The sequence below is a fragment of the Neopelma chrysocephalum genome, unplaced genomic scaffold (genome assembly GCF_003984885.1).
Source record: "Neopelma chrysocephalum unplaced genomic scaffold, ASM398488v2 Primary Assembly neopelma1_65c, whole genome shotgun sequence".
In the NCBI taxonomy this organism is placed as follows: domain Eukaryota; kingdom Metazoa; phylum Chordata; class Aves; order Passeriformes; family Pipridae; genus Neopelma; species Neopelma chrysocephalum.
In genome coordinates, this window is record NW_020897724.1 from 602,048 (window position 1) to 628,817 (window position 26,770).

At 40.7% G+C, this 26,770-nt stretch overlaps 1 protein-coding gene across 1 annotated transcript; it reads right to left on the reverse strand.

Moving 5' to 3' along the window:
* Positions 1-1,134: 1,134 nt before the first annotated feature.
* On the reverse strand, positions 1,135-26,528 carry LOC113968036 (nodal modulator 1). Its single transcript, XM_027684237.1, has 31 exons — positions 26,367-26,528; positions 26,015-26,104; positions 24,690-24,735; positions 24,154-24,254; positions 23,923-24,029; positions 23,665-23,737; positions 23,007-23,159; positions 21,707-21,844; positions 21,096-21,185; positions 20,367-20,472; positions 19,795-19,945; positions 19,130-19,307; positions 18,230-18,371; positions 17,268-17,399; positions 16,356-16,492; positions 15,991-16,078; positions 15,494-15,557; positions 14,254-14,349; positions 12,996-13,205; positions 12,610-12,692; positions 11,465-11,624; positions 11,215-11,341; positions 10,457-10,570; positions 9,678-9,805; positions 8,941-9,082; positions 8,028-8,111; positions 6,466-6,576; positions 5,032-5,133; positions 4,692-4,811; positions 3,653-3,745; positions 1,135-2,774 (listed from the first exon to the last, which is right to left on the reverse strand). Exons 1-31 carry the CDS (start codon positions 26,496-26,498, stop codon positions 2,643-2,645), a joined length of 3,630 nt encoding a protein of 1,209 aa, XP_027540038.1. The 5' UTR covers positions 26,499-26,528; the 3' UTR covers positions 1,135-2,642.
* Between the last annotated feature and the right edge of the window lie 242 nt (positions 26,529-26,770).

Consider the following 26,770-nt stretch of genomic DNA (forward strand, 5'->3'; position numbering starts at 1 on the left):
TATTTAGCTCACCAACCAAAGAATTAATCATTTTTTCACTATTGTGCCTGCAAAAAAAGAACAGTAAACACTGAGCCTTGAAAGTTTTCCCGTAAGAGTCAATATATTATAAATGTTAGTCCCATCCTGCATTATTCTCTGTATTAACATAAATTAAAGATGCAATAAGCAGCTTTAACTGACATTTTCAACAGGAAATATCAAAAAGACCAGTCCAACCAGTACTGAGGTCTTATTTTTAGAGCACAGAATCAAACTTGAGGTGTGCAGAGCAAATGGCACCTAAATACCCAACTCACAGGAGTACAGAAGGAAATCCTAACCCACCATTTCTGCACAGTGACACGGTCACGCTGCACAAAGCTCCTCTGGAGCCCCGTGCTTGGTTACACCAGCACAGCAGAGCTGTCACACCCAGGGCTGTGGGGGCTGCAGAGGTACAGGTACCATCTGAGATGAGCAGCTGGAGGCAGGATTTGTCCCTGCAGACTCCCATGTCCATACAAACACTCCCCACTGCCTGGTCAGAGAGTTCCCGGCTCACGGGCACAGACCTCAGTCTGTCCTCACTTCCTGCCCGTGGCTCTGGGGATCTCACAGACCACACTGATTGTTCTGTTTGTGCCTGTGTTATCTGATTATTGGTTTCCATACATATTTGGGGATATTGATTTCTTGGCATTTAGTTCTGCTTTAGAAAATTATCTCATGCTTTAGTTTTCCCCATGTTCTCAAAGAGCACCACGACTCCTCTGCCAAGTGGGAAACTTCAAGCTATAGTTTTTGTTAGGAATGAACACTTCAAAAGCAGAATAAACCTCAAAATATGGGACTGGAAGCAAGTAGGCCACGAGTGTGCTGCAGAAGGCAAAGAAATGACAATTTTGAGAAGAGATGCTGGGCAAATCCTAGCTTTGGAAGTAAACATTAAATTAGCAAGAATTAACACTTTTCTCTTTTCTTCTTTTCTTTTTTTTTGTTTTCTTTTTATTAACAGCATTTTCAATGCTTAATCAGCAAGTCTCACAGTTCAGAGATCAGAATACCTGGTACTCTTTCAAGGCACATGGACATGTGCATTTTTTCCTCATACATTCCCCCAGTAGCTTTTTTAACATTCACCAGCTAAAGATGTATGGAAAATGTACAATTTATTATAAGTCTTATAACACCTTGGTTTTTTCCCCATATATTTCATCACAGCAATATAAAATTCCAGGTCTTTAAATAGCATGATAATTTATTAGAGCTGCATCTCAAACTCTACACATACACACTTCTCAACATTCTTCATTCTTTTTACAATCTTGACAAAATTTCCCTCTGAGAGATTGGAAGGATCACTGAATGAAATTTTAATTATTTAGGCCCAAACTATTGCAAAGTGCCAACAAAACGAGTATAAAACCTTAAGCATCCAAATTTCTAAGAATAGTAGGGTTTGTAAGCTTAAATATTTAAATGTAAAGGGACTTTATTTCAAGTACTGTAAAAGAGAAACATTGCCACTTACTGGCAGTACCAACGTCTTCGCAATATTTGTAGGCATTTATGTACATCTTTCAAATGCTCTGTTAACCTTTATAGTATTTGTCAATAAAAAGCCCCATTAATATATAAACTGTGTATGTCCAACTACCTCCTTCAAGCAAGAATCAAAAGATAGCCTGTAAGAAACAGTTATTTATTACAGACTACATTGTTGGGACTGTACACATTGGAGATTTCAAAAAGCTCACATTTCTTACCGTAAAAAAAAAAAAAACTAAAGGCAAAAAAAGGTAAAAAAAGATAAAAATAAATCAATCATGAATTGGCAAAAAGGTTGTGCATGGCCTGGGCAGGAGATGTGACCATCATGGGCAAATGGGTATCACCAACACCACAGTACAGCTTTGGAAGGAACAGTGCAGCCAGCTGGAGCTGCCTCAGGAATACCAGAGGTCTAAAAAGAGATCACACTGAAACTGAAATTTAAACACTGCTTTTGCAACAGGATCATCAGAACTTACCTGATCATTAACAACTAACCTTACCTGACATTGAGAATCTGTCTTCATTGGGCAAAAACTTAATCAAAGATAACAATCATTGGACAAGAACTGAAATCACAGCTGTGCAGATGACACTCTTCATTCAAGTTGCTGAACTGGAAGTGACAATGACATAATTCACCAGTCCAGCTATGTCCCCTGAAACTTTGTTTCAAGCACCACTGATTTAGTAGAATCCCTACGTGCTGCTTCTGTAAAGTGGGTATTTCAAAAGGTAAGGAAAAATAATCCCAAAATCTAGAGACTGAGAGTGAAATCAAGTAGTCTATTACCATTGCTTTTATAAATCATTAATGAGGACAGCATGACCTGTTCCACTGAAAAAATAAAGCATTAATTGTCTTCAAGTATGGGAGATGCACTCACAGTTACAGCAGAGGCATTCATTTCATCACTTCACAACAAGGAAATCTACAGACTCCATAGAAAATTTACAACCAAAATGGAGCCAGTGTGACAAACGGCGCTCATGTAGCAAAAACGAAAATGTCAAGTCTGCAAATTCAACAAAAAAATGTATTTTAGTGGCTTTGCTCCCTCAGGCTCCAGTTTGACAGAGCACCACCTCATACAATCATTCCTTTCATCTCACGTCCGTCTTGTCTTCTGTTTTTTCGTCTGTCTCTTGGCATCCTCTGAGCCACCGGTGTCAGACCCTGCCTGTCCAAGAGCACGGACTCCTTGCAGTCGAGTTGTCAGCTGGAGCAATAAGGGAATAAGCTGGGGGGAAAGAAAAGGGCAGTGAGTTGTGGTAACAGTGGTATGTAAGGTCTGAACGATAATGTTCTTTAGACATGTGCAGCCCCTCACAAACAGAATCTATGGCATAAATGGCACATCTACTAAGACATCAGAATATGGCAGCAAATCTTGGGGAGGAATTAAAACCAAACTTCTGGGAATTCCTGATAATTAAAACCTAAAGTGATTGTCAGTAACCTTTTTTCCTGCAGTGATCTAGCCAAGAACAGTAGTTTGAGTCCTGAGTCTAGAAATTACTGCTATTTTCAGTGGAGACAGTTCCGGTGGCACTGTAGAAAAACCTGGCAAATCTAATGTTGAGTGCTGTCTTACCCATGTTTGAGAGGAAAGCAAACTGCACAGACACATCAGAAAAGACTAGAAGAGCACAGCTTGTTAACAAAGAGGGGGTTATATAGCAGGTGTTTGTATTCCTCTTCAGAGCTTTGGACTAGGAAGGGTGTAAAGCTAAAGAGACCAGACTCGAGGACTTGCAAGATTTTTTCCAGTCTGATCATTCCTGAAGCCAATAAAATAATTATTATTTTCATTCCTATTATCACTGAGCCTGGTTATCTGAATTTGAATAATGCTGTATTTTTTCTCAGATCCACCAAATAAGAAGCCAAAATTCAGCCACAGCACTGGAACTCAGCTTCACGCTAAGATTTTTTTAAAGGAAGGTAATTGTCCAAAACATAACTTTGTTGTGACTTTTCTTAAAATATATCACAAAAGGCGACTGTGACTGCTTCTCTCTCTGGATAAAACCCAACAAATCCCCACTTAACAGAGTACAACGTATTCACTTGTAGGACAATAGTATTTGGATAAGAGCAAAAAAAACCATGCCCTACCTTATCATGGTTGTAACCAGCCAACAACAGGAGCAGTGTCAGTGGTAATGCAATATAAGATCCTTGGGCAATGTCTTGTTCAGGCAGCTTTCTCTGAAAACAGAGCAGACCATGGATTTTTTTTTTTAAACAGTCGACTGTGAAATCCCTCAGCTCAAAGCAACATCAGCAATAGGATCATGTGACATGTCCAGCCCATCCCATCTGACTTGCTTCCAAGTGCTGCTCTAAGATTTACTCTACCTTCCCCTTCAAATCAAGTCCTCTGGATCAGATTCACTCATGTATTACCTTCTTCCTGGGGTTTGCTGTTTTGTAAAGCTAATTCACTGACAGTCAGTCTCCACTTCACAGTCAGCCTGGTGTGCTTTCATGTACCTGTCACCTGCTGCCCAAACCTCTACAATCCCAAGGATACCACTACAGCAACCATACTAGCACAAAACCTTTCAGGCACATCTGCATCCTTCATTTCTAACTCCTGTTTCATGTTTCCCTCATGTTCCACTGGCATCTGAACATGCAGCGAAGAAGAAGAGAAACAGATCATTCAAGTGTTACAGAATGAACACCTCACTAAACTGACTGTCCTGTTTGGAACACACCTTCTCTCTCTTGAGGGACAAATTTCCTCTGATGCTGGTTTAAACCCCTCTGTTTTACCCTCTACCTCACCTCCAAAGCTCTCTTTTTGGCCTTGTGACACTTCTTTCATATACACAAAAGTCTTTAAAGCAATTCGGACAACAATCCTAATCTTTCTCCTTCACTCTCCAGTTACTGCAACCTTTCAGTGTCACAGCTACAACCCCTTCTTGACCTCCTCACCTGCCCCTCACAAAATGCCAGGTTACCAGGTAACATCCCTGCCTGAGGCCTTAAATGTGGCCAAATCCAAATTCATCGTCACTTTTTAATGCCCCTCATAAATCTCTTTATATTTACACTTATAGAAAGTTTGGCCAAGAGCACAAAATACATGCAGGTTGTACCACCAGACATTGCTCCCAAGGTGAACACTGAAGTATTTTGTACTTACAGTGGGACTGAAAACCAGTGTAATGTGTTTGTGATATCCAATGGCAGTGAAAGAAACTTGAGGCAGGGTGTAGTCATACTGTGATTTAGACAATGTAGAATCCAGGAGCACCACGTAATTCTATGGATAAAAAAAATACACTCAGGCTGCAGCATCAGGAGCAGTCTGAGACAAAAATCACATTTAAAGGCAAAAGTCAGTTAAATAGGATTCAAATCTTCCAAGACATGGGTTAGCCCAGCAAGAATACAGCCCTGCAGGCACACCAGAAATAACACTTCATGGTCCTTAGGGAAAAATCCTGAAATGAGCTAAGCTAATTTTCCAGCAATGTTCTTACCTCTCCATCTCGGAGCAGTGGTGGGAAATGGAAAAACAAGGATAGGCCTAAGTTGACTGTATGAATTGGGTTGTCAAGGTTTTCACTTTTGTAGAGCTTCACCTGTAAGTGAAAGAAGAAAGTACAAACCAGGTACTTCTGAGCCTGCACCACAACAGATAACTCAGACATCCCACATCTTCAGGGATAAAAGCACTTCAAAATTCATCACGTGTTTATATAAACAGAAAGTTGTCAAGTAGGACACCTGGAAATGTTCTAATCTGGGATGTAAAAAGTCACAGAAACAGTCTTTTTATAGAACTTGAAATATTTAGGAACAACTGATGTCTGACATTTTCACATATCTAGTGTGATATGAAAAGTAGTCTGTGCTGTGGATCACAAAACCACTCACTTGTGTCTGTCTCAGATCTCAGCACATAAAAATTTCTGCTTTGAAAGGCAGGGTGATGATATGGACCCACCAACAGCACACGTGCATTACGTGCAACACAAGATCCCACCTAATATTGAACAGGTACAGGCTTGGATAACTTACATATAATCAAATTCTGACATCAATTCCTACTGGCTTAAGACTGAACTGTAAGGGTCTAAATTTCCTCAGAAATATGGGAAACATGCTCAGGGGCCCGTCAGTAACGTGATACATTTCCCCTTCACACCTGCTCTAAGTGTTGGATCCTTTGGATGTCTCCCAGAAAACCCAACAGCTTAGCAATGAGATCTTGGCAGGTGACATGCATAACAGACTAGTCTGAAAGAAATCCAGGTACTGCATTTATATTTGTAGGTAACATTTCAAGGAGCTTTTAAACATGAGAAATGATACTATAACTCCTACCCCACTAACACCTCTTACAGACACTTCCAGCATTTACACCCTGAGCCAAAAGGATCACAGGTGTTTAGCAATTTTTTTGGATCCCAGTAGAGTCTTTTGAATTTTGGAAATTTTGGCTTTACTACTGGGCTCATACTGCCTTTTATAACCGTACTTTTAAATTCACATGTCCTATGGTACTGCATTCACATGGCACCTTCTTGCTATCAGACATGCAGGTCAAAAATTCCAGGTGTTTCAGGAATTAGTACAGTTCTCTGATACAAAGGACTCACTTCACCCTTGGTGTTTTGATACCTCTACAGACAGATGATCCCTCATCAGGGATGCAGATCCTGAAATTTACAGCCAACCAAGTATTTCTTAAACATATTTCCATGAAAAATGGAAATATTTAAGCAAAGCAGTCAGGAACACTGCAATCTTAATTCTATCTGGAATTCAAATTCACCATCATTAAAGTATTAGTTCTAATTTGAATTAAATGTGTTCTCTGGCCGCTGAACAATTTCCAGTGATCCTGCAAAAACACCCAATGTGAAAGCAGTAACAAATACACTTGGCAAAGATGAAAGGCTTGCACTTACACATAATGTGGAGAGATATTCAGAAGATGTAATTACATTTCCACTTAAATCAAATTGATTAATTTGCCGGAATGCTATAATATTTACATCATCAATGTCACTGTTCCCAACCTGCAATGTAAAAAACAGTCATGTACAGAGGAACAGTTAACAGAGGACAGTAACACACCTGTCAACACAACACAAATATTGCTCATCATTTTAAATAAAAAGTGAATTTTGTTCTATAGTAACCACATGGAAACTTGAAGGCTCTCCAACTGCAAGTTCTTGTCCTCCAGAGTGCACGGCTTCCAATTGCAGACATTGTCAGCACAAGGCTCATGGCATCAAGTTAAACTAAATATGGAAGTACCAAAGGCACACACTATTCTGGAAGAGGCTGAGGTACACACACAGAGCTGCCTGATCTCAGAACACTGGTCTCAGTATTTGGCATCTGTGCTGAGAGATGCATATTACTGTGCTAGAATGTTTATTCACTTGCTTAATGAGGAATATGTTCATATCATAATATAACCTACTTCAAAAATACATAACTTTATATTCTTCAAAAGTGTTTAAAACACAAAACGTGTTTCTAAACCTCAACTCTGATCAGATCAGAGTAAGGAAAGACATTTACTCAAATGGTAACTATAGTAACAGACAGGTTATGGTTAAGTCAGGTGCAAGTCTGGTGCCACTGAGGCTGTACATTTTTCCTGCAGGTGTCTCAAACACTTCCCTCTCCAGGAGACAATGGCAGGCTCGCCAGGGTAGGATTAGCACAAGCTACTGTGAATAGCTGTCACTTGAAGCACAGAACCTTCATCTTCTGGAATGTAGGTTTCCAATTCTCTTCCCCTTCTGAACCAGCAAGGACTCTTAGCAAGAAGACACTAAGGACTTGAAAGATTTTTGCCCTTCTGTTTTGCTGCAAAGGAGGCCACTCTGATCAGGCAGGTGTCTGAGCTCAAATAATGACCATCTCCCACTGAAAAGCTCTGGACAACTAACAAGGCTAATTAACCTTTGTTGGATGTCAGGAGATAAATGCAAGGCAGCTAATTTGGATCTGTAAGGATGGAGGAATATTTAACAAGATTCCATCAGTTTTCAATTCAAAGGTATTATTAATTTTATAAAGGCTTACTAGTCTGAATGACAATTTCACCTACACCAAGACCAAATAAAACATAAAAATATATCAATCTCTAACTAAAAACAAAGATAGGATAATATGGCAATTTATGACATCCTCAAGTGAACTACTGCTTTGTTCCACGTCATAAAGAAACGTTGAAAGGTATTCTATACATTTCTTCTCTTGTTTCTGGATGTATAGTTTTTATGACTGTGAAAGAATCCTTTTCACTTGTTTACTGTTTGGGCTTTATCTCACTTTTTATTTTGAGCTATGGTGCTGAAACACAATATGGGGCCCATATTTAGAGAGCTAACTTGCTGAAAGGCACTTGTCTAAACAGAATGCATTCACTACATTGCTGCTGACAGAACAGGCATAATGCCTAGACAGATGCATTTCATATTTAAGTGATACTACCAAAAAAAAAAATTACCTCAATGGCCCGATGCTGTGGTAAAGCTCTTTCAATGTGATCGTTGCCTTCAGCTTTGAGTTGGACATGATACACACAACCAGGCTAAAAGCAACATTCAGATGATAAATCCCAACACTGAATAATACATACTTTAATTTTAGACAGCAGTAACAGAATTTTCTAACATTCCATTTAAGATACACCACACAAACAGATTTAACTCTATGCAGTTAAAGTTTTCTTAATCCCAAATAGAAAATTTAACTCAATAGCACTATTAGGGGTGTTTACTGTCAGCAAATAAGAAAGGGCTATCACAAAACTTGCACTGGTTTGTTACATCACAGTATTAAAAGAAATCAGCTTCTGTGAAGTGTTTTAGTTAGAAAGAAAACACATAAACAGGATTAAACATTTGCTTCCTGCTTCAGCAAATTGCTTATTCCATACATAATGGTCCTGTAAATTCAGCTTCCATATTTCCTGCAGAACAGCTTCCTTCACATACATGCTGTGCAATCAACATTATACATACACCCAACACCCTGCTAAAAATAGGCTGGCAGCATTTTCACAAGGGACACCAAATGCTTCCCCAAATTCTTCTGCCTAATGAAATTTCCTGCTCTATCACCTGAACACCTGTCAGACACACAGTACTGCCCAGGGGCTCAGGTCATATCCCATGAGCTGCTCAGTGTTTGTGGGAGGCCACCACAGTTTGCTGCCATTGTGTTCCACAGACTTACATGAGTTTTCCCCCCTTTTACTAGACTGAACGTTCTCTACATGACACTTTCCTCACACACAAAGACTCAAGGGAATCTGAGCTAGCAAATGTGATGGGAAAACAGAAATCAGTAACTAATTAACAGAACACATTTTATTGCTCCATCATCAAGTAAAGGACAGAGAGTGTTCTAATCCTTACCCGAAGGCCACGTAGCCTGAATTTGCCCTCTTCATCTGTTATCGTGTCTTCTCCATAGATGCTACAATCCTTCTGTCCCACAGCTTCCACTGAGACTCCCTGCTCAGGCTCTCCATTTAAAGAGGAAACTGTGCCATAACAGCTAGAGGTATAAACAGAACCAGTTGCTACAGATGTGCAGACGATGTTTTAATGCACATTTTAAAGACATTTTATAGTTATAACTGATGGGAAAAGTGCTTAATGTATTTAGCATAGCACAGAGAGGAAAAGGGGAATTTATAATGTGTATGTAAAACAGTTTAAATCATTAGAATTCACTGCAGTTCAGAGCACAACTTCAGGAATCCAAGTTCCCTAACCTCCATGAACAGCAAATATTTCTTACCCCTGAGGGCAAGGAAAGGGAGGATCTGGAAGTCAGATATTCAAATTGGTCTACCATACCTAGAATAGTCCTCTCCCCTCCCACTGGATGCAGCACAAGCCACTGACACAGTGCTTTCATAGCAATATTTCTCTCTGTGCTCCTGCCAGCTGGGCTTAGCTATATACCTACATCCATGAAAAAAGGCTAATAAAAGTACTTATCCACAGCATAATAAAGTAAAATTGTGCCTTTGAAAGTCTCTTCCAAACCTGCAGAACAGAGGTGTGCTACAAAAACCCCACACATTTGGGATAATCCCTCCTGATACAGCCCGTGGCATTTTGCATGGCATTCCAGCTCTACTGACCTGTAAGCTGTTCTGTATCCAGTTATCCGAATTTTAAGATTTTGTCCTTCCTGCACTTCAATCATTTGTGATGACGGTTCAAAGCGAAATTCTTTCATCATGGGTTTAAAATAATACTGCCCTGGGCTCTGCAAAGAGGCACAAAACAAGCTGTTTACTCACAGTGATGCAAAATTTCACCAAACAAATAGGCTTTGCAAGAGCTCCCTGGGGAGCTGAAGTTCTCTGTTCCAACCACAGGTTAAACTGGTCTGAAAATGTGAGCACTGAAAAACAGGGAGCACACTGGACAATAAACCAATGGAACTCCACCAGGTGACAAAGTCTGAAGAGAGAAAGGAAACTACAGCCCTAAAACCTTATCACAAGGCCTCAAGGACAGGAAAGTGACCACTAAAGAAGGATGTCTGCAAGGAAACTGTTCAGGCATGTCTACACACATATACAGATCAATAATCTAATTAGATTTCCTTGCTCTAAAGACTCTCAAATGATCATCAACAAATTGGCTTGCTTCATGTTTACAGACTGCAAATTAGTAACTGAGATCAATCAACATCATCTGCTACCTGTTGGGGAGAAATCTCTTGCCATGTTAGATTTCACATCTTTCACTCGCTAAGATTTCAAGTGCTGTCCACTCTCAGGGATACTCATCTCCATTGTGGTCTCAAAGGAGACCTGCCACTCAGGAGAGTTGATAGTATCTGTATTTGGGAGGGCAAAGTAGCACAGCATCACATGTGCAGCCACATCCAGAAGAATCAATTCCAACTTACCAGATTGGAAAAAGTCAGCATGCCATTATCCTGGGTAAGGAGGTTGGATCGAAATACCCCTCCACTGAGAGACAAGAGAACTCCAGCGAGAGCCTGGTCATCCTCTGATTTGATCTGTTTTTGCAAAATCAGTAATGTTAAGTGTAAGCAAGGGTTGCTTTATGAAGAAGCTCCCTGCAGCGTGCACAGATGGGCTGGCTCTGAGCACTCAGCTGTAAGGCAGAACTAACATCTGCAGTGCATCCCCTCTGGCCAGACCACAGGGCTGCAGAACCTTCTGCTCTCAACACCTGGGCACTCACAGCCATGGCACACACCGTGTGCCACCACAGCAGTCATTCTCTGTCACTTCAGAGAACATGCCAGGGGGCCAGAACAAAGTATCCCAAAGACTAGAACCAGGCAGTAGTTGGACCAGACTGTACATGAAAATATCACCTTGAGGGATAAAAGTCATTAAAAGAAGGTGGTCCAACTCTACAAAAGCAAATAAAGCCAGTCTTTTGGACTGCAGGCTCTAATTTTAACTCTCTAAGCCTTGAAAATTATCTTCCACATAGCAAGTCATAGTCTACAACTGAAATCATCCACTGAGACTTGTTTCCCCATGACAAAAATTATTATCCCAATAAAAATAAATTATCCCCAAATCCCACACCCCTTTGTCTTTGGCTGGAAGACAGGGGTTAACTTCATTGCCTGTCCAGCTCTAACTGCACACACTATTCATTCAGAACCCAAAGTGTTTAGCACATTACCTCAAAGGTCACCCCAGCAAGAGCAAAAGCTTTGAAGTCTCCAACTGTTCCTTCTACTGCAGTCAAAACAAAACCTTCCTTCTGAGCAGTAACTGTATATTCCAAGTCACTGTGGAGTGGCCCAACACTTCATATAAAGAGAAAGCAGAACTTGTTTTAAAAAAACACTTGCATGTCACATACATGTTGTCAAGTTATCACTGTGTTTTAACTAAAGAATCCAAAAGTTCAAAAGAAATCTGTTATTTACCTGTAGGCACCTTTGTCATCGGTGAAAACTGTGATGAGTGGGGAAGTTGCCCCCTTTTCACTAATGACAATCTCAACACCTTCCAATTCAGGATGAATTCGCCCTTCCAGAAATAAGCCTGCTTTTCCATGAACCTCTATCAGCTTTCCGGGGCAACTCTCTTGGTCATTGAAAAGGGGATTTAAGACAAACAAGAAAGTCAAAAACACATGCATCACTCTGGCTTACAGCAGGAGTTTAACTACTTCCAAAGTGTTCAGTTGATGTCCTTTTACCTTAGGATAAGAGAGCGACCCACACAATTTTACAGCCTCTCAACATATCCTAAAACATCTAAACATTGCCAAAATCAGTAACAAAATAGTTTCAAAGCTATAAGCACACCTCCAAAATAAACGTTCTGGATTTCCTAAGTGGTTGGAGAATTCATTAAGTTACATATACTGCAGCCACATGGAGATGACAGCAATACTTCCTTCTAGCCAACATTACACTGAACTTTGACCACATTCTTTGACTTAAAATTTAGGTCAGCATGTGTCATGTTTAATGACTAATTAAAATTTCATTTCCCCCCCAATGTATTTAGAATGTGCAAACAAAGAGTCACGTAGAAAGAGGCACCGAACATTTCCTAGTGATCTCAAACAAAGTGTGTCCACTTAGGAATCTGAGGGCAAGGTGGACACTGACTTAACAAGTAGCATCAATCAACTGATGATAACCCTGACAATTCTGAAGTTCACTTTTTTTGGTAAATACTTTTACTGGCTAAAAAAATGCAACAGAAACCTGAATTTGGTAACAAACTCAAAATACAAACATTGTTTTGCACAACTATTTTTCTAGATGACAGTAATATGAACAATTCTTCAAACCTGGTGTAATATCCAAAAACCGAACCCTTCCTCTTGTGCCAGGTGGTTTTTCAGCACTTGGAAGCATATCCTGCTGATAAAAACTATACTTGCATCCTCTATCAAATAGCCATGCTCCCAAATTCCAGAATGAAATTGGCCCAAAGAAATAGCTGCAACTGAAACTTTTCTAACATTACCTTCGAAGTTATTCATATGTGTATCTATAAGGATACATTTCTGCCTTAAAAATCAACTCCTTTCAAACTACAAATTATTTATATTTACCTCCACTAACAAATGCTTCCACATAAGGTGGGTAAAAAAGCAGCTCTTTTGATGATGGTGTCACAGTAATTTTCTCTCCAGACCTGTAAAACACAAATAAGATACAATTAGAAGAAAACTGAATTAGTAGCTCTCACATGTAACAGAGTATGGCACATTGACCCAAGAATCCATCTAAATACTCCAAGAAAGAAGTATCAACAAGAGGCTAAGCAAAATCCTTGCTATGCAGTACTAATTTCCATTTAGCTGACAGTCAGCAAGAAGAGGCACAGGTACCTATAGAGTAGCTCTTTCCTATATGGAATTATATCACTATTCTGTTTAGTAAAAACACCAGACAATGGCACAAAAAATACAGCTTGTCCATTGGGGCTTGGTATTACCTTGCCCAGTATGAAAATTCATATAAGAAGGGTCCTTGGAGTTCCTCCACCATTTCTTGCACTGGAGGCTTTGTTCCTTCCTCCTCTTGTCCCTTCTTTTCTCTCTCCTGTCGGCGGCTCTCAATCTCTGCCAGCTGCTGCTCCCGCCGTAATTCCTGTATGGATTTCAGGGGCCCTAAAACTAAGGCAGGTTCACTGTCAATGGATGACCTGAAAACATGGAGGAGAAAACAAAATCATCTCCTTCCATAAGGAGGGATAAGAGCTTGTTGTATCTGTTAATTACTGCCTTTATACCACAGCAGAAGAGTCCCAGGATATTTTTTAAACCCATTCTTTTTTTATTGTGCTGTTTATTCCCAGCGTAAGTAAAACCTTTAACCTTTATATCAATCTTATTACAAGAAATGTTCATTCATAGGGGCTACAGGTAACCTACCTGGCCTACTTACAGCCCTCACAAATCCTGCACCAGCACACAGTAACCATTCTGCTGTCTCAGTGTTTCCTTTCCAGCTGCTGAGGTTGCCCAGCAGTTGCAGTGATAGGTTCATTAAGCACAGAGAACTCAAGGCAATACTCTGCAGGTAATGTTCTCTGAAAAGATGTTTTCTACACTCAAAAAAGTTTGAGAACCCATAGTCTAGAACAAGTAGCCATCAGCAGAGCATTAATAAAACACTCATCATTATCAGACACTTCCAGGCAGATTTGGCACCTCATACAATTAAAGTTGTTAGCAAATCAGTGCTCCCTAGTGAGCTGTCTGTTCAGCTAAGCACAAATTGGTGCATTAGTGTGTAATCACTCTGCATGGTTTTCCTTTTATAACCCTCTTCACACCAGCAACAATGCTCTAAAGCAGCAGATTCTCATTCTGAGGAAACAAAAAAGGAAAAAAATAGATACCAGAGCTAAAAAGCTCAGACCTAAGCTAAAACAATACCCTCTAAATTCTGAAATGTCAGTTCACTAAACTGTCGAAAAACTCAGAAAATCATTCCTTTTTACCATGACATACAAGTAGGGAGGCGCTATATTGGAATGAAGAGACAATGTTCAAATTGAGGGCTGGAAATTATTTAACTATCTCAAAAGAACTCAAAGCACATCTTAGCATAAAAACCTCTTGCAGTCTAGACTTGGACAACATCCCCTTAGAAAGCAGACACTGCAGTATTAAAACTGGAGTAAAGCTTTATGAGAGCCATGTCTTTTTCTTCCACTTTTTATAGGCCCAAGATTTCTTTGATCTTACTTAATGGTAATAGTCACATCCATCAGTTTATCAGTTACAATCGTGCCAAGGACATGGTGTCGAACTGCAGTGAGCGTCAGGATGCTGGGAGAGGACCTGTAAATCAAAGGAACAAAGAGATGAATTCAAGGTCCCCCTCCTAAATAACCAAATCTTACTTAGCAGAGTTTGTGCTCCCACCCCCAGGACTGAAATGCTTTATAAAAGACAATATGGAAATCACACAGCAAAGTGCAGTGCTGAGATGATCACATACGGGAAAGGGAGCGTTTTCCAGCTCTGAACCACAAACCCTGCATGACACTGGCCAAACCAACTCCTTCCTTTGTGCCTCCTGCTTCCTCTCAAGCCAAAGCTGATTAGATTGATTTCATATGTGCAATCCCTTTACACAGAAGGACACTCAGAAGTTTGTCATATTAGACACAGATCACCAAGATGCCCCAACTCTAATGGTGCTTTGCTGCCAAGAGAGGGTTTCTGCTTCTATCCATTCAATCACCTTGTGCCAACTCTCATGTTTAGTATATCTCTCTGTTACGTACTTTTAATTCACTAACACAACAGAAGATAATCAGATTTTAATGCTGAATTTGTTTCCTGCCACATTCATGAATGAGAAGTGGCCTGAGAGTAGAAATCCTCTTTGTTCCTTGTATGCTAAGTGCCATTAAGCATATCACCAGACCTCATTCTATAAATAACTAATAAAACTTGGCTGAGTTAGGAAGATCAGCACTCTTTACTTGTGATTAGAGTGAATATTTCTTCAGCTTGCAAAAAATGGGGTGAGTAGAATCAAATCACCAGAGATTTGGCACTAGTGATGTGCAGTGGTGGTCTAGGCCTCTTATTAAACTTACTGTCCTATCTTTTGCATTTCAGCTCTCAGAAGTGATCAACAGTTTTCACTGAAATAACTCTTCTTTGTTACAAAGAAAACCCAACACTAAACAGACAGAAGGCCGACAAAAATATTCATTTAAAGAGAGAAAAGCATCTTTAAAGATTAGTTGATCTTGGGTTTTTTTAAAGATAGAAAGGGCAAGTTGATTTTGGGGTTTTTTTTTAAATAGAAAGGGCAAGAGAACACATTTGATACAACTTGCTAAAGCTTCCCTCTATTGGACAGTCCTAGCAACACATCCTGAACTGCTGAAAGCAAGCAGCTGCAGCAGAAGGCAGCTTTATGAAAAAGCATGCTGAGAGGCATAAGATCATAAACAGATTACACTCTTACGTGTCATAAGTGTAATATTCGTGTTCAAACTGGTGGCAGGAACGTGGGGTCACTTCATAAACACCTGTAAACATTAAGCCAAAGAATGATCTGCTGAATTCTCGAGATTAAATGAGACCAGAGGCACAGAAACAACTACAAAATTCGACTATGTGAGTATTGCCTTTCACACAGACACGTTCTAATGTGACTGGCAAATAGAACCCATACAAATGAGATAATTTTGAGATGATCTTCATTCATCATAGATCAAGGTCCATCACCAAGAAAAAAATAGTAATATTTTACTTCTGGGATCTCGATTTAGGTGAAAAACTAAATAGCAGGAGAAATGGAGAATTCTAAAAACTTAGAACAGGCTTTTTATATACAAATATAAATAAGACAATGCCTTTCAAAAACCTCAGAAACCACAACAGATTTTTTTTTTAAATTCCCAGCAGTATTAGTTGACTAGTTCTTTTTCATTTTTTAAACTAACACTTTAGAGCTGTTACCTGGCTTTGAAAGACAGAATCTATTCACTCCTTTGGACAGGTTATAAACACCAACGTTCTCTGGTCCATTTCCATCCTGATAAAATTCCTGTGAAGCCATAGCACAATTCATTATTAGTAACTACCAAACAAAAAAATGAAAACAGCATTTGCCTAAAGATACACTAATGCATCTCTTTTATAGCAGCTAATATCTCAAGGCCATTTTACCAAATCTAAGAGATAAATTTTAAAGCACTCTAAACGTCAATGCTGCTGTGCTGTATGATCCTCTAGAGGCACAAGAAAGCCTTGATTCCAAGCATAATCCAAACTACCTGCAAAAGGTCATTAAAAAAATACAAGGATGTTTGTTTCTTACATACCAGTGTGATTGCATGAGAAAGAGAACACCTCAGCATATATCCAGTCTGCCTGAATTCTACTCCTGACACATCTTCCTCCATGACTTCCAATTCCAAAGACTTATTCTTCCAGCACCAGTCTTCATGTGCAATGCTTACTAGAATACATGCCACACAAAGCATTTTAGTAATGTAAAACTGTGTAAGTAAGGGTAAATTTTGTGGTACAAAAAGCTTGTATCACTCTAAGTTCCCTGACAATAATCTTTAAAGCCAGATATACAACAATGACATTGTAATAACAGACCTGGCTCACAGCACTGCAGCATCACCAGGAATTCTGCACATTTCCTATCAGAAAAGCTACACTATAAAAAGGAATAATGAAGCCTGCTCACCCTGGAAGGCTCCTCAATATGCAATACCATTGTGATAGTCAAAGCAACCTACAGGACATCACAACCTAGCCCAATTTAACCCAGTGGAAAGATATTCCGTTTCCTGTATAGAGAGCAATCTTTATATATTTCTACACCTTTCCCTGGAAAACAGTTTTCATAGGTCAAAGTAAGCTGGCCAAAAGACATACTGTTACTAGGAGCAGTGCTCTGGAAGCAGCAGAACTGGGGTGTGCCCCTGTTCTTAGGCCTGGGACAAGCCAGCTCATGATAAAGCCCATCTTCCTCATACCAGCCATGCAGACCAAAAAACCCTGGGGAGCAGTCACATTTAAGCTGACACAGGGTTTTAAACATATAAGACTAAGAAAAACTGATGCACTGTTATATAGCATTTTTCCAAATTCTCTCAAGTTTCACAGCTAGTTCAATGCTGGGCATAGTGCAAAGAGTATTGATAATAACAGAAGTGTTCAGATTAAGTCAGAAATTTAGCTATTAAGGTACCACTCTAAGCAGTTCCCCATGATCCTACCTTTGTATTTGCCTGGGAGCACATTCTCAAAGGTGAAGGACACTGAGTCCCTGTTCCCTGAGAGTTGCAGGGTGCGTTTCTCCCCTTGCCGGCTCACGGACTGTAATGTCACCATCAGGTCACCACACAAGTCTGTGCAGGGAAGAGCAGAACATGAGGATGTTTCCAATTAAAACTCTACTCTTATTTCTTAGGCACATGTTTACCAGTGGTTTTATGCATTCTGCACAACTTTTTAGACTGTTAATCGTATTCTTTTCTCTAATGCCAAGTAAAAACCTGAGACCAACATTAAATCACCTCACTCTGCCAAGACTACAGGGCCCACTAAACACCTGAGAGACAGAACATGAAGTGCAGAGAGGATTTAGAGAGGAAAAAGGAAGGTAAAAATTACAAAAGTCAGGCTCCAGTCATCATCTGTTGAAATCAGTGGGTAATCAAGGAAAATAGCAGGAGAGAGGAACCTCAGACTAAAATAAACACAAAAAGCTTATGAAAGAGAACAACGATTGAAAGCTTCTGTGAACAGCTTAAGCATCTATTCTGGAGTTTTTACATGCACTGCTTTTTTTTTTTAAAGATCTTTTTCACCTCCAGTACTTCTCTGACTGATGTACAGTACCCTTAGTGTTAGTCAGGACCATTCCCTTCCAAAATCTACCCATCTTCTGAGGAAGGAAAACAGGTCAGAATTCCTTCCTGAGGAAGGAATATTTGCTTATCCCCAGCAAGTACTAAAAATAGGTATATGACTTTACTCCAAACTTTATTAAGGCACCTTACTAGGCCATAACATTGACCAAAAAATGAGCTGCTTTATCTATGAGTTGGAAGGTAAAATTACTTACCTGCTGATGGGGCTAACCACAGCAAGTGTCTTGATCTAACCCTACCCATTCACATGTGCTGTGCTAAAGTTCTCCATTCCCATTGACACTTCACTTTCAAAATGGGCTCACCTAAACAAGAGATCTTCCCTGAGACAGATGCCAAAAACTGAGAGAAGGTCACATCCATTATTGGTCTGTCTGTAACAGTAACAGGGAACATTTTGGGTTTCAAAGCCAATCCCGCTCTGGTCTCAGCCTCTGGAATAATCACCTGTAGAGTATATGACAACAAAACATCACCAGCTTTCAGATACCAGTCCAAATACGCCCACTCTGCTGTTCTCAATCCATTTATCAGAAATTGGAAAATGGAAATTTACTGTAAATCCCAGGCAAAGCAAAGCCAGCCTCTCGAACATGCTTTTCAAAATTCTGTATTAAAAATCCTCCAAAGAACTGCAATAAAACTGAGCTACAAATCCTCCACAGAGCTCAGTTTCAAAAGTCTGAGTGACTTCCACTCCAGGGTGTACTGCAGCTTCTACATGAGGCTATGTCTCTGTCTGTGAGGACAGTCAGAGACCTTATAACCACCCACTTGCTCATCTTTCAGCCTGAGCTATCTGCCACAATGCAAAGTCCATGGGAGTTCTGCTACAGGTTCTGCTGTGACCTGTCATCCCAGGAATCATTCAGGCACCTGAGAAAGGGACACATTACAGATCTGACTCATGGGATAATAAGAAGTGATCTAAGGGACATCACGACTAAGAGGAGAGAGAAATTAAGAGCTTACAACCCAAATGGCCTGATCTCCTTTTAAAAAGTGTAAAGGACAAAGAGCATGGGAATCTCAGCTTGTTAAGGAAACAAAAAAAGCAAATAACTATCACTGTTTAAACAGTGCAAACAGGAGAAAAGGACTAGAAAAATCTAATTTCAGCTTTTCAAATTTTAAAAATTAAATGTTTAAAATCTTTTAAAACACCATGATAGTCCCACAATGAAGAAATGGAAGCTCATTCTTACCTGAACATTGTATGTACCCGATTTTGCCTTAAAACAAAATGCTCCATGAGGGTCAGTTTCTGTTGTAACTAGTGCTGCTTTGTCTTTGTCTTCAGGGATCATGGTTACCTTGTATTTACTAATCTGCTTGACTGTGTCAGGGAAACGAGTTACTGAGATTCGGCCACACACACTGAATCTGTCAAATTAACGCCAGTCATCAGAACCAATATTTGACAAAAATCCTAAAAAAATACTTGTTTTAAAACTTCCTTAAAAAGTGAACATCACTATGTTGAGGTAATAACACTTGAAGTGGAATGGATTTCTCCTGAAACAGTGTTCCTATCAGAGATGCTACAAGCAAACACAGTGGAGCAAGTGCACTCCCATACTATTAACAGATCTTTCCTTCTAGGAAGCCACCATGATGTTATGTTACATTTTTGCAACTTGCTTCACTCTTCCCCGCCACCAACCCAATCACTTCAAGCACCTTAACTATTGCTGAGCAAAACACTGTGGACAAAACATTACCCTGCACTCATGCTGTTCTATTTACCTTGAATTTCTCGAGCAGTATTTTGCTCCTGACAACAGTACACAAGCCTGGGCACAGCATGGGAAAGGACCAGCCATATTTCAAGGCCTTGTCCACACATTTTCAGCACACCACCAGTACTTACCCTGTTGCAATGATGTTTGCCAGCTGAGGTGTATTTGGGGCGATCTTCACAGTAATAGTATCAAAAAACAGGTGTTCTTTCTTGGCATGAATTGTGTAAGTACCTGTTGTTATGTTCTCAAGGCGGAAAGAGCCATCAGCTTTTGTTTTCACTGTAACAAATAACAGGAAGAGTTGAAAAGCAAAGCATGTGTTGACTGTCTGTCCTTATGTATCAACAGATCCAGAGGGCATGCACTGCTTTAGACTATTTTAAATTTATATTGCACAACAAGGAAATGACATTATGCTTTTTTACTAGATCAACCTTCGTTTCTGTATTTCATAGTACAATTTGGCACATGGTTGAAAGAAATTAAGATATTTTCAACAGCACAACAAATGAACACCTAACACTCTCACCTAAACCACAAAATGCAAATCAACTGCATGAAAACCACTGTAATATTTAAAATACATTGCAACCAAAGTAGTGTATTATCCTGAAGGCTTAATTCCATATCATACACTAGTCCTGTACTTGAGCTTAATAAAAGCTTCCCTGTAGCAACAAAGATCAAAAGCACTGCATACCTTTAATCTGATTGTTCAGAGTCACAGTGGCATCGGCAACTCCTTCTCCTTCAGGACCATTCAACACCCTGCCTGTGACAGAGAAACCCATCACATGGAAAACAGGCTGAAATGGGAAACAGTTAACATTAGTCTTTACTCAGGAAATGCAAACACACTTACAGCAATCAACACCAACTGTTATCTCCCCATACACACATAAAGGAAATTTATTTCTAGCTCTAGGAAAAGAATGTACCAGAATAATCAGAATGAAAGTACATATTGATCTCCACACATCCTGTTCCCATAAGTACAAAACACACATTCTCAATTTATCTGCCTCAGTAGAGTTCAGAAGGGCCCAATAACAGATCATAATGCCATTACACGAGGCACTCTGCAAACCATAAAAACCTACAGGCCCTTCTCCAGAGATGTGACAATCTGAATGAGAAAATTTAAGCAACCTCAAAGATTACTGCCTGGTTGCAACATGGACATGAAAGGGAGTATAGCAGACAGCTTTCCCCTATTTTGTTTCTTCCTAGTAAAAAGAACCAAAGTATAGAAACACAGCACAATACTGGATATCGTCTTGTACCTGCTGTGCAAGGGGATAAGTATAAACAAGCATCTTCAACTTCTTCCAAAGAAGTTTTTCTACAATACACCTGCTTTCTGCTAAAATCAGTTATTCTTTTACAGGAATGAGTGGCACAAAAAGATTATTTCCTCTGTAGGCCTTACCTCAATCTGTAAACTGTCATGTTCTACAAGGAAGTCCAATCTAGATGGGGCAACATCAAAGGTGATTCTCTCTCCCCTGTAGAATGGTATCTGAAAGAAGACACATTGCTTTGACCCCTAAGAAGCTGTGATGACAGAATGATTTTCCTTTACCATTTTCTATGCCCTCATTACCATCAGACACCTCTATGAAGGGTCCAGTGAGGTGCAAAACTCCTAGAAAAAATAACTCAGAGACAAAAATATCAGTAATATTTCAAGATTGATGGAAACCACGAGACTATCAGAAGAGATGGAAAAGTAACCCTCTACTCAGAGGGTTGGATGTGCAAGAGCTTACAGACAGGAGATTGTATGATTGCTACAAGGACTAAAGGAATGAGAGAAGCTTGGATCCCATTTCTATAGCTACAGACTGAGAATGCAGGACCATCACTCTAGACAGTGCACAGAGAACCATGCTCCCACACCACCCAGACATAAGAAAGGGAATGGGAAAATAAGAAAACAGAGAGCTTAAAGGAGAGGAGGTGGCAGTAGCACGTTCTAGTTTAGAAAATGAAAGTTAACAACCCACTGAATAGACAAGCATTTAATTTCTAGTTACTTACCACAGTGTACTTCCCACTTGGCAGAGAAAGAAAGCTGAAAGATCCATCTTCTTTAGATACAACATTGCACAAATAGGATAAAGACTCATCTCTTGACTGAAATCCATCCACGGGAGAAATATCGCAGCCCACAACATCCTGTGGTAATAAATGCAATACAATCTTTTTTCTCAAGTCAAAACAGAGAAGACAATTTGGGGGGCACGTAGGAGGGTTCAAAATACTAAACTATGAATGATGGCAAGTATAAAACCAATTTTGAGGGAAAGTTTGATAACATGACTTAAAATTCATGTACAGGTAGAAGAGGCAAAACCAGCCAATACTGAACTTTGTGGTAACAAGGACAGAAAATGGGAAATTCAACATTCCCAGAGTTCACTGCAAGACTTAACATTAACTGACTTCAGTTCTGTGGACAAGGTTAACATTACAAAAGAGAGCTCCACAGAACAAATCACACTACATGACAAATGTTTCACACTCATTTCATAACACACTCATAAGGTGGCAATAGAAGCTGTTGAACTTTGTCTTCCCATCAAGAGGACAAAGAGCAATTAAGACCTCATGCTGAAGACAAATTACAGTTACTGTACAGTGAATTTCAGGATTTGTCTGGCAACATCTTGTGCCTTGTGCAGGATGCTGGTCTTCTACCACGGAGAAGTATCATCCTCATGAGAGAACACATTTACTAACCAATATTTAATGTGCAAAAAGGTGTAATATTGGAAAAATAATATCTTAAAACTGTAACCCTGAACCTTGCTGACCCACAGGGAATATACATATCGATAACATGCTGTGAGCCATACTATATTTTGCACTTGTTGCCTGCTTCAGTTCAGGTCTTAGTGTTCTATGTCCCTGAATAGCCTGATTGTTGAGGAACCTGGCTGTGTGAAAACAATAATAAAGAGGTCAAAAGAGTCGACATTAAAAGAATCTTCTAATTTCTTGTGTCCAAAAAAACATGTAGACCTTAAGCCTCAATTTTGCCAACATTTAAAAGATGGTTATTGTGTTACACATCTGAGTAGTTCCATGGAGGTCAGAAGAAACTTGGCATGTATAAAAATATTGTATTAAAAGGGCCTTGTTGGGGAAAAAGATAAAAAAAAAACCATGCAAAAAAACCCAAGCACAAAAATACAGCTTGAGGGGCTGTACAGTTTATGTTTTCTATAAGCCAAGCTCAGTGAAGGACAGAGATAAGTATCAGGGCAATATGAATCTAGAAGCTATTTAGCTGCTTCTTATCTGTGTTCATATTGAAAAGGTACTGATAGACCATTACCTCCTTAGTGACTGAAGAAGAGAAAAGCAGAAACATGACCCCTTTCATGGGTTCTCCATCGCTCCTCACAGACCCAGACACGTTGTAGCCTGCGACAATCAGGGGGCTGGCAGCATAAGCATTGGAACTCGTCACCCGGACCACTGTCTTTGCCTGAAAAACAGAAACATTAGGTCTCACAGCACCTAAATAATAGTCAGACCCTGTGTATTCAACAACAGAAACAGAGCCCAGAGCAGCAGTACTCAAAGAGTATCCACAGGCTATCAAAACACAAAGACACTAAAGCAAAGACACTTTGCAAAATGGTATTTTTCCCGCTTTACTGATTCAGGAAATGGTCAGGATCTCAGAGCTCCTCAGGAAGTGAGCAGTCTGAGAGGAAAGGATTAGAGCATCTGCTACAATATTCAAGCTCTTGCAAAACGTACAGGATCAGAAGACAGAAAGCAAGAACTCATTTCCCAGTCCTACCCCGGCTGGCTTCACTACCTCCAACCTGGGTCTGCACAGGGCAGTTTCTTGACTACCTGAATTAAATGTATGAAAACTCCATTGACCTGGTCCACTCACAAAAACCCTTCCTCACACTAATTGATCAGGACAAGCAGATCCACCCTCCCTAAACAGGCAAAACAGAACTTTTGTAGGCTCTAACCTCTTTCAACATCCAGGTGGGATGCGATGCAAAGATTTCATATTCGCCAGGAAGCACTTTAAAGAAAGCAAACCTGCAAGGCAAGAAAGGGGTTATGTCTCTTCAGAAACAGTCACAAATGTGTATTTACAGAAAAACAATTCAGACACATATTAGAAAAAGTATTTCAGAACTATTACAATCCCAGTTGTTGTGACAGAATTGAAAGAATCTTGTGTAAATGAACAGATTAATTAAGTATGCACCACCCACACTCACTTTCCTCCAGGTTGTGTAATAGTTGCTTGTATGTTTATGTCACTGCCAGCATTTCTCAGTGCAACCTGAACTCCAGCAGGACCTAATGTCTGACCTTTGCTGAGAACCTGTCAAAATAAAAAGAAACCAGAGTATAAATGGAAAAAAATACCTTGTAGAGCTGAAGCAGAATGTTTTTTACGAAAGTTGAATTAGTGCAAGATGGAATAAATAAAGATAAGGGAGTCTAACCTTTCCATTCACAGAAAACCCTGTGAACACGAAGTTAATATCACCTCCCTTTGTGCAAATGTCATTAATGCCATCCACATGGATGTCTACGCTGGTTGGTTCTGGAACAGAAGAACGATGAAACAGCATGGTAGTTAGTGAGAAAGCAATCATGAAGAAATTCTGCTTTAGCTTTACAAAACTGTCACAGAAATGTATGAGTCCAAGCATGCAAGTGTTGCTCTGGGAGTCTTGCCTCAGCAAAGTTTAAATATCCCCAAATCCTGAGGCTGAAAATCATCTATCCCCCCTCCCGCTGCAGCCATTTCTGTCAAAAACACACATTCCTTCAAATCAGTTCAAGGGTTACTTTGTCAGTGTCTACCATATAGCTCTATTTTCCTCTGGTACAGTAAGTGCATTTCAGTTATTAAGACCACACAGTATGGCTCATCTGTTCTGAAAAGCACTTGATTTTCACTGCCAACTGCAAGTTAGAGAAAAGTCCCACACTGCAGATACGCTGTCCTATTGTAAGAAGACAAATAAGCACTTACCGAAACTCCACCCTAGAGGAGGCTCAATTTTAAGAATGAAATCCCCCTAAAAAATAAAAAGCAATAACTGTCTTCATTGATCTAAATTCAATTTAGCTAAACTATGAAAAAAAGAGTAATAACACAAGCATCACGCTGCAGAGAGGAACACAAAACTCAAGTGTACCATTCTCCTTCCCTCCTACTTCAGATACTCTGTTCAAAAAAGCAGCAAAATCTACCCAGATAGGCCGGGATGCTGGGCTCACATCCAGCCAGCTAAGAGCAAAAATTAATATCACTGTGTTTATACCACTTCAAGAACAAACCTGGCTCACATTCAAGCAGCTCAGTGCTAGAAAGTGTTCAAATCTATCTCTACCTGCCCAACAGATGGGTTCTAAATTAGCCTTTAGTATTTCCACTAGGAGATCCAACTCAACCATTCTGCCCAAACATGAGACAACAAAACTTCAATCCTATTAAAAGCTCTGCTCCAAAAGGGTATTAATCTGCACAGGGATCCTCTTTATAGTGGCCACCAAACATGTTCTGCCACACATATTCTGAAGTTCAGAATGGAAAGGTTCAAAGACCTAAGAATGAAACCACTAAGACCAGAAAGCATCTTACATTCTTAGATTGGGAAGGGAAGGAATTATTTGGAGGTTGAGCTAGATGATCCTTAAAGATCCCTTCCAAACCAAACCATTCTATGATTCTACTTCTGATCCCTAAGTTAACCAGCTCTTTAAAAGAGCAAACCACTTCGACTGAGGGCAGCTTGTAATTATTTTGAATGTAAACATCTTTCCAGTCTAATAGACATCAGACTTCTGATACATTCTGAGCTTCCTGTACCATTATTTCCTTAAGACATTTTTAATATCTGCAGTTAGTCATTCAAGTTATTTTCAATTCAGTTGTATCAAAACACCTTCTCATACACATCTCTTTCCATTTCTATAGGCAGAAAACAGAAAGCTTTAGCTGTACTCTGCAGTAACCTGTACTTTCTGTGCAGTATTTGTACAGCTGCAGCACACAGCTGTTGGCAGTAACTACAGCTCCCAGTGCTGCAGTCATTCCAATAAACAGCACAAATGCCACACCGCAGCTACAGCTACCTGGCTTTGCTCAGCATAATTAGCACTGAGAAATAAAGTAGTTGCCTTACAGAAAGAAACAGTTGAAAGCTTGGTCCAAACCACACTAAATCATGTCCTGATTCGGAGGTTTCACGGGAAGGGTGTTGTTCTGACGTTTATCCTGGCGGTAGATGGGGAGGCGGGGGCAGCTCCTGCCCCCAGCACAGAGGGGACAGCGCAGGTGGTGCAGCGTCTTACCTTGTCATAGAGGGGAATCATGAAATACCCGTTGTTCGGAGCACAGTCTGTCTGGTATTTCAGAGTACCGTGTTTTGTATACAACTTAATCTAAAAGAAGCAAACACAACAAGGGTGCTTTAAAACAACGCTAGGAAGGCTGGAACCATGCACTGTCTAACCAGGTGCTCTCACAGAGCAGCACCCGCCGCGCCCGGGGGCAGCAGGACGAGGTTCACGGCGAGCCCGGGCCCGAGGGAAGGAGACCCGCAGTCCCACCGGCCCCAGGTCGCAGCACCGGCACCGTGCCCGCGGCCCACGCGGGAGCGCTCGGGGGGGGCGGCCGGGGGCAGCCGGGGCCGGCGGCGCCCACCTCGATCAGCGAGTAGTTGATCTCCACGTCGGACTTGACGAAGCCGCCGCAGCCCACGACGATGTCCTCGGAGCCCCGCGCCAGGGCGCAGCACAGCGCGCAGAGCAGGGCGGCCGCGGCCCGGCCCCGCATGGCCCCGAAGCTCTGCCGGCGCCTCACGGGCACCGCCAGCCCCGGCCCCGCCGCCGGCCCCTCCCGGCCCCGCCGCCCTGAGTCAGCGCCGCCGCCGCGCGGCCGGAAGGGCCGATCCCGTGGGGGCGCCCCCTGCCGGCCCGGAGGGCTGCGGCCGCCCCCGGGGCCGCTCCCCAGGGATGCCCCGCTGGACACCCCCCAGCCCCATCCCACTGCCGGGGATGGCTTCAGGATGGATTATCTGTGCCCCAGGCTGAATCTTCGCACGTTTT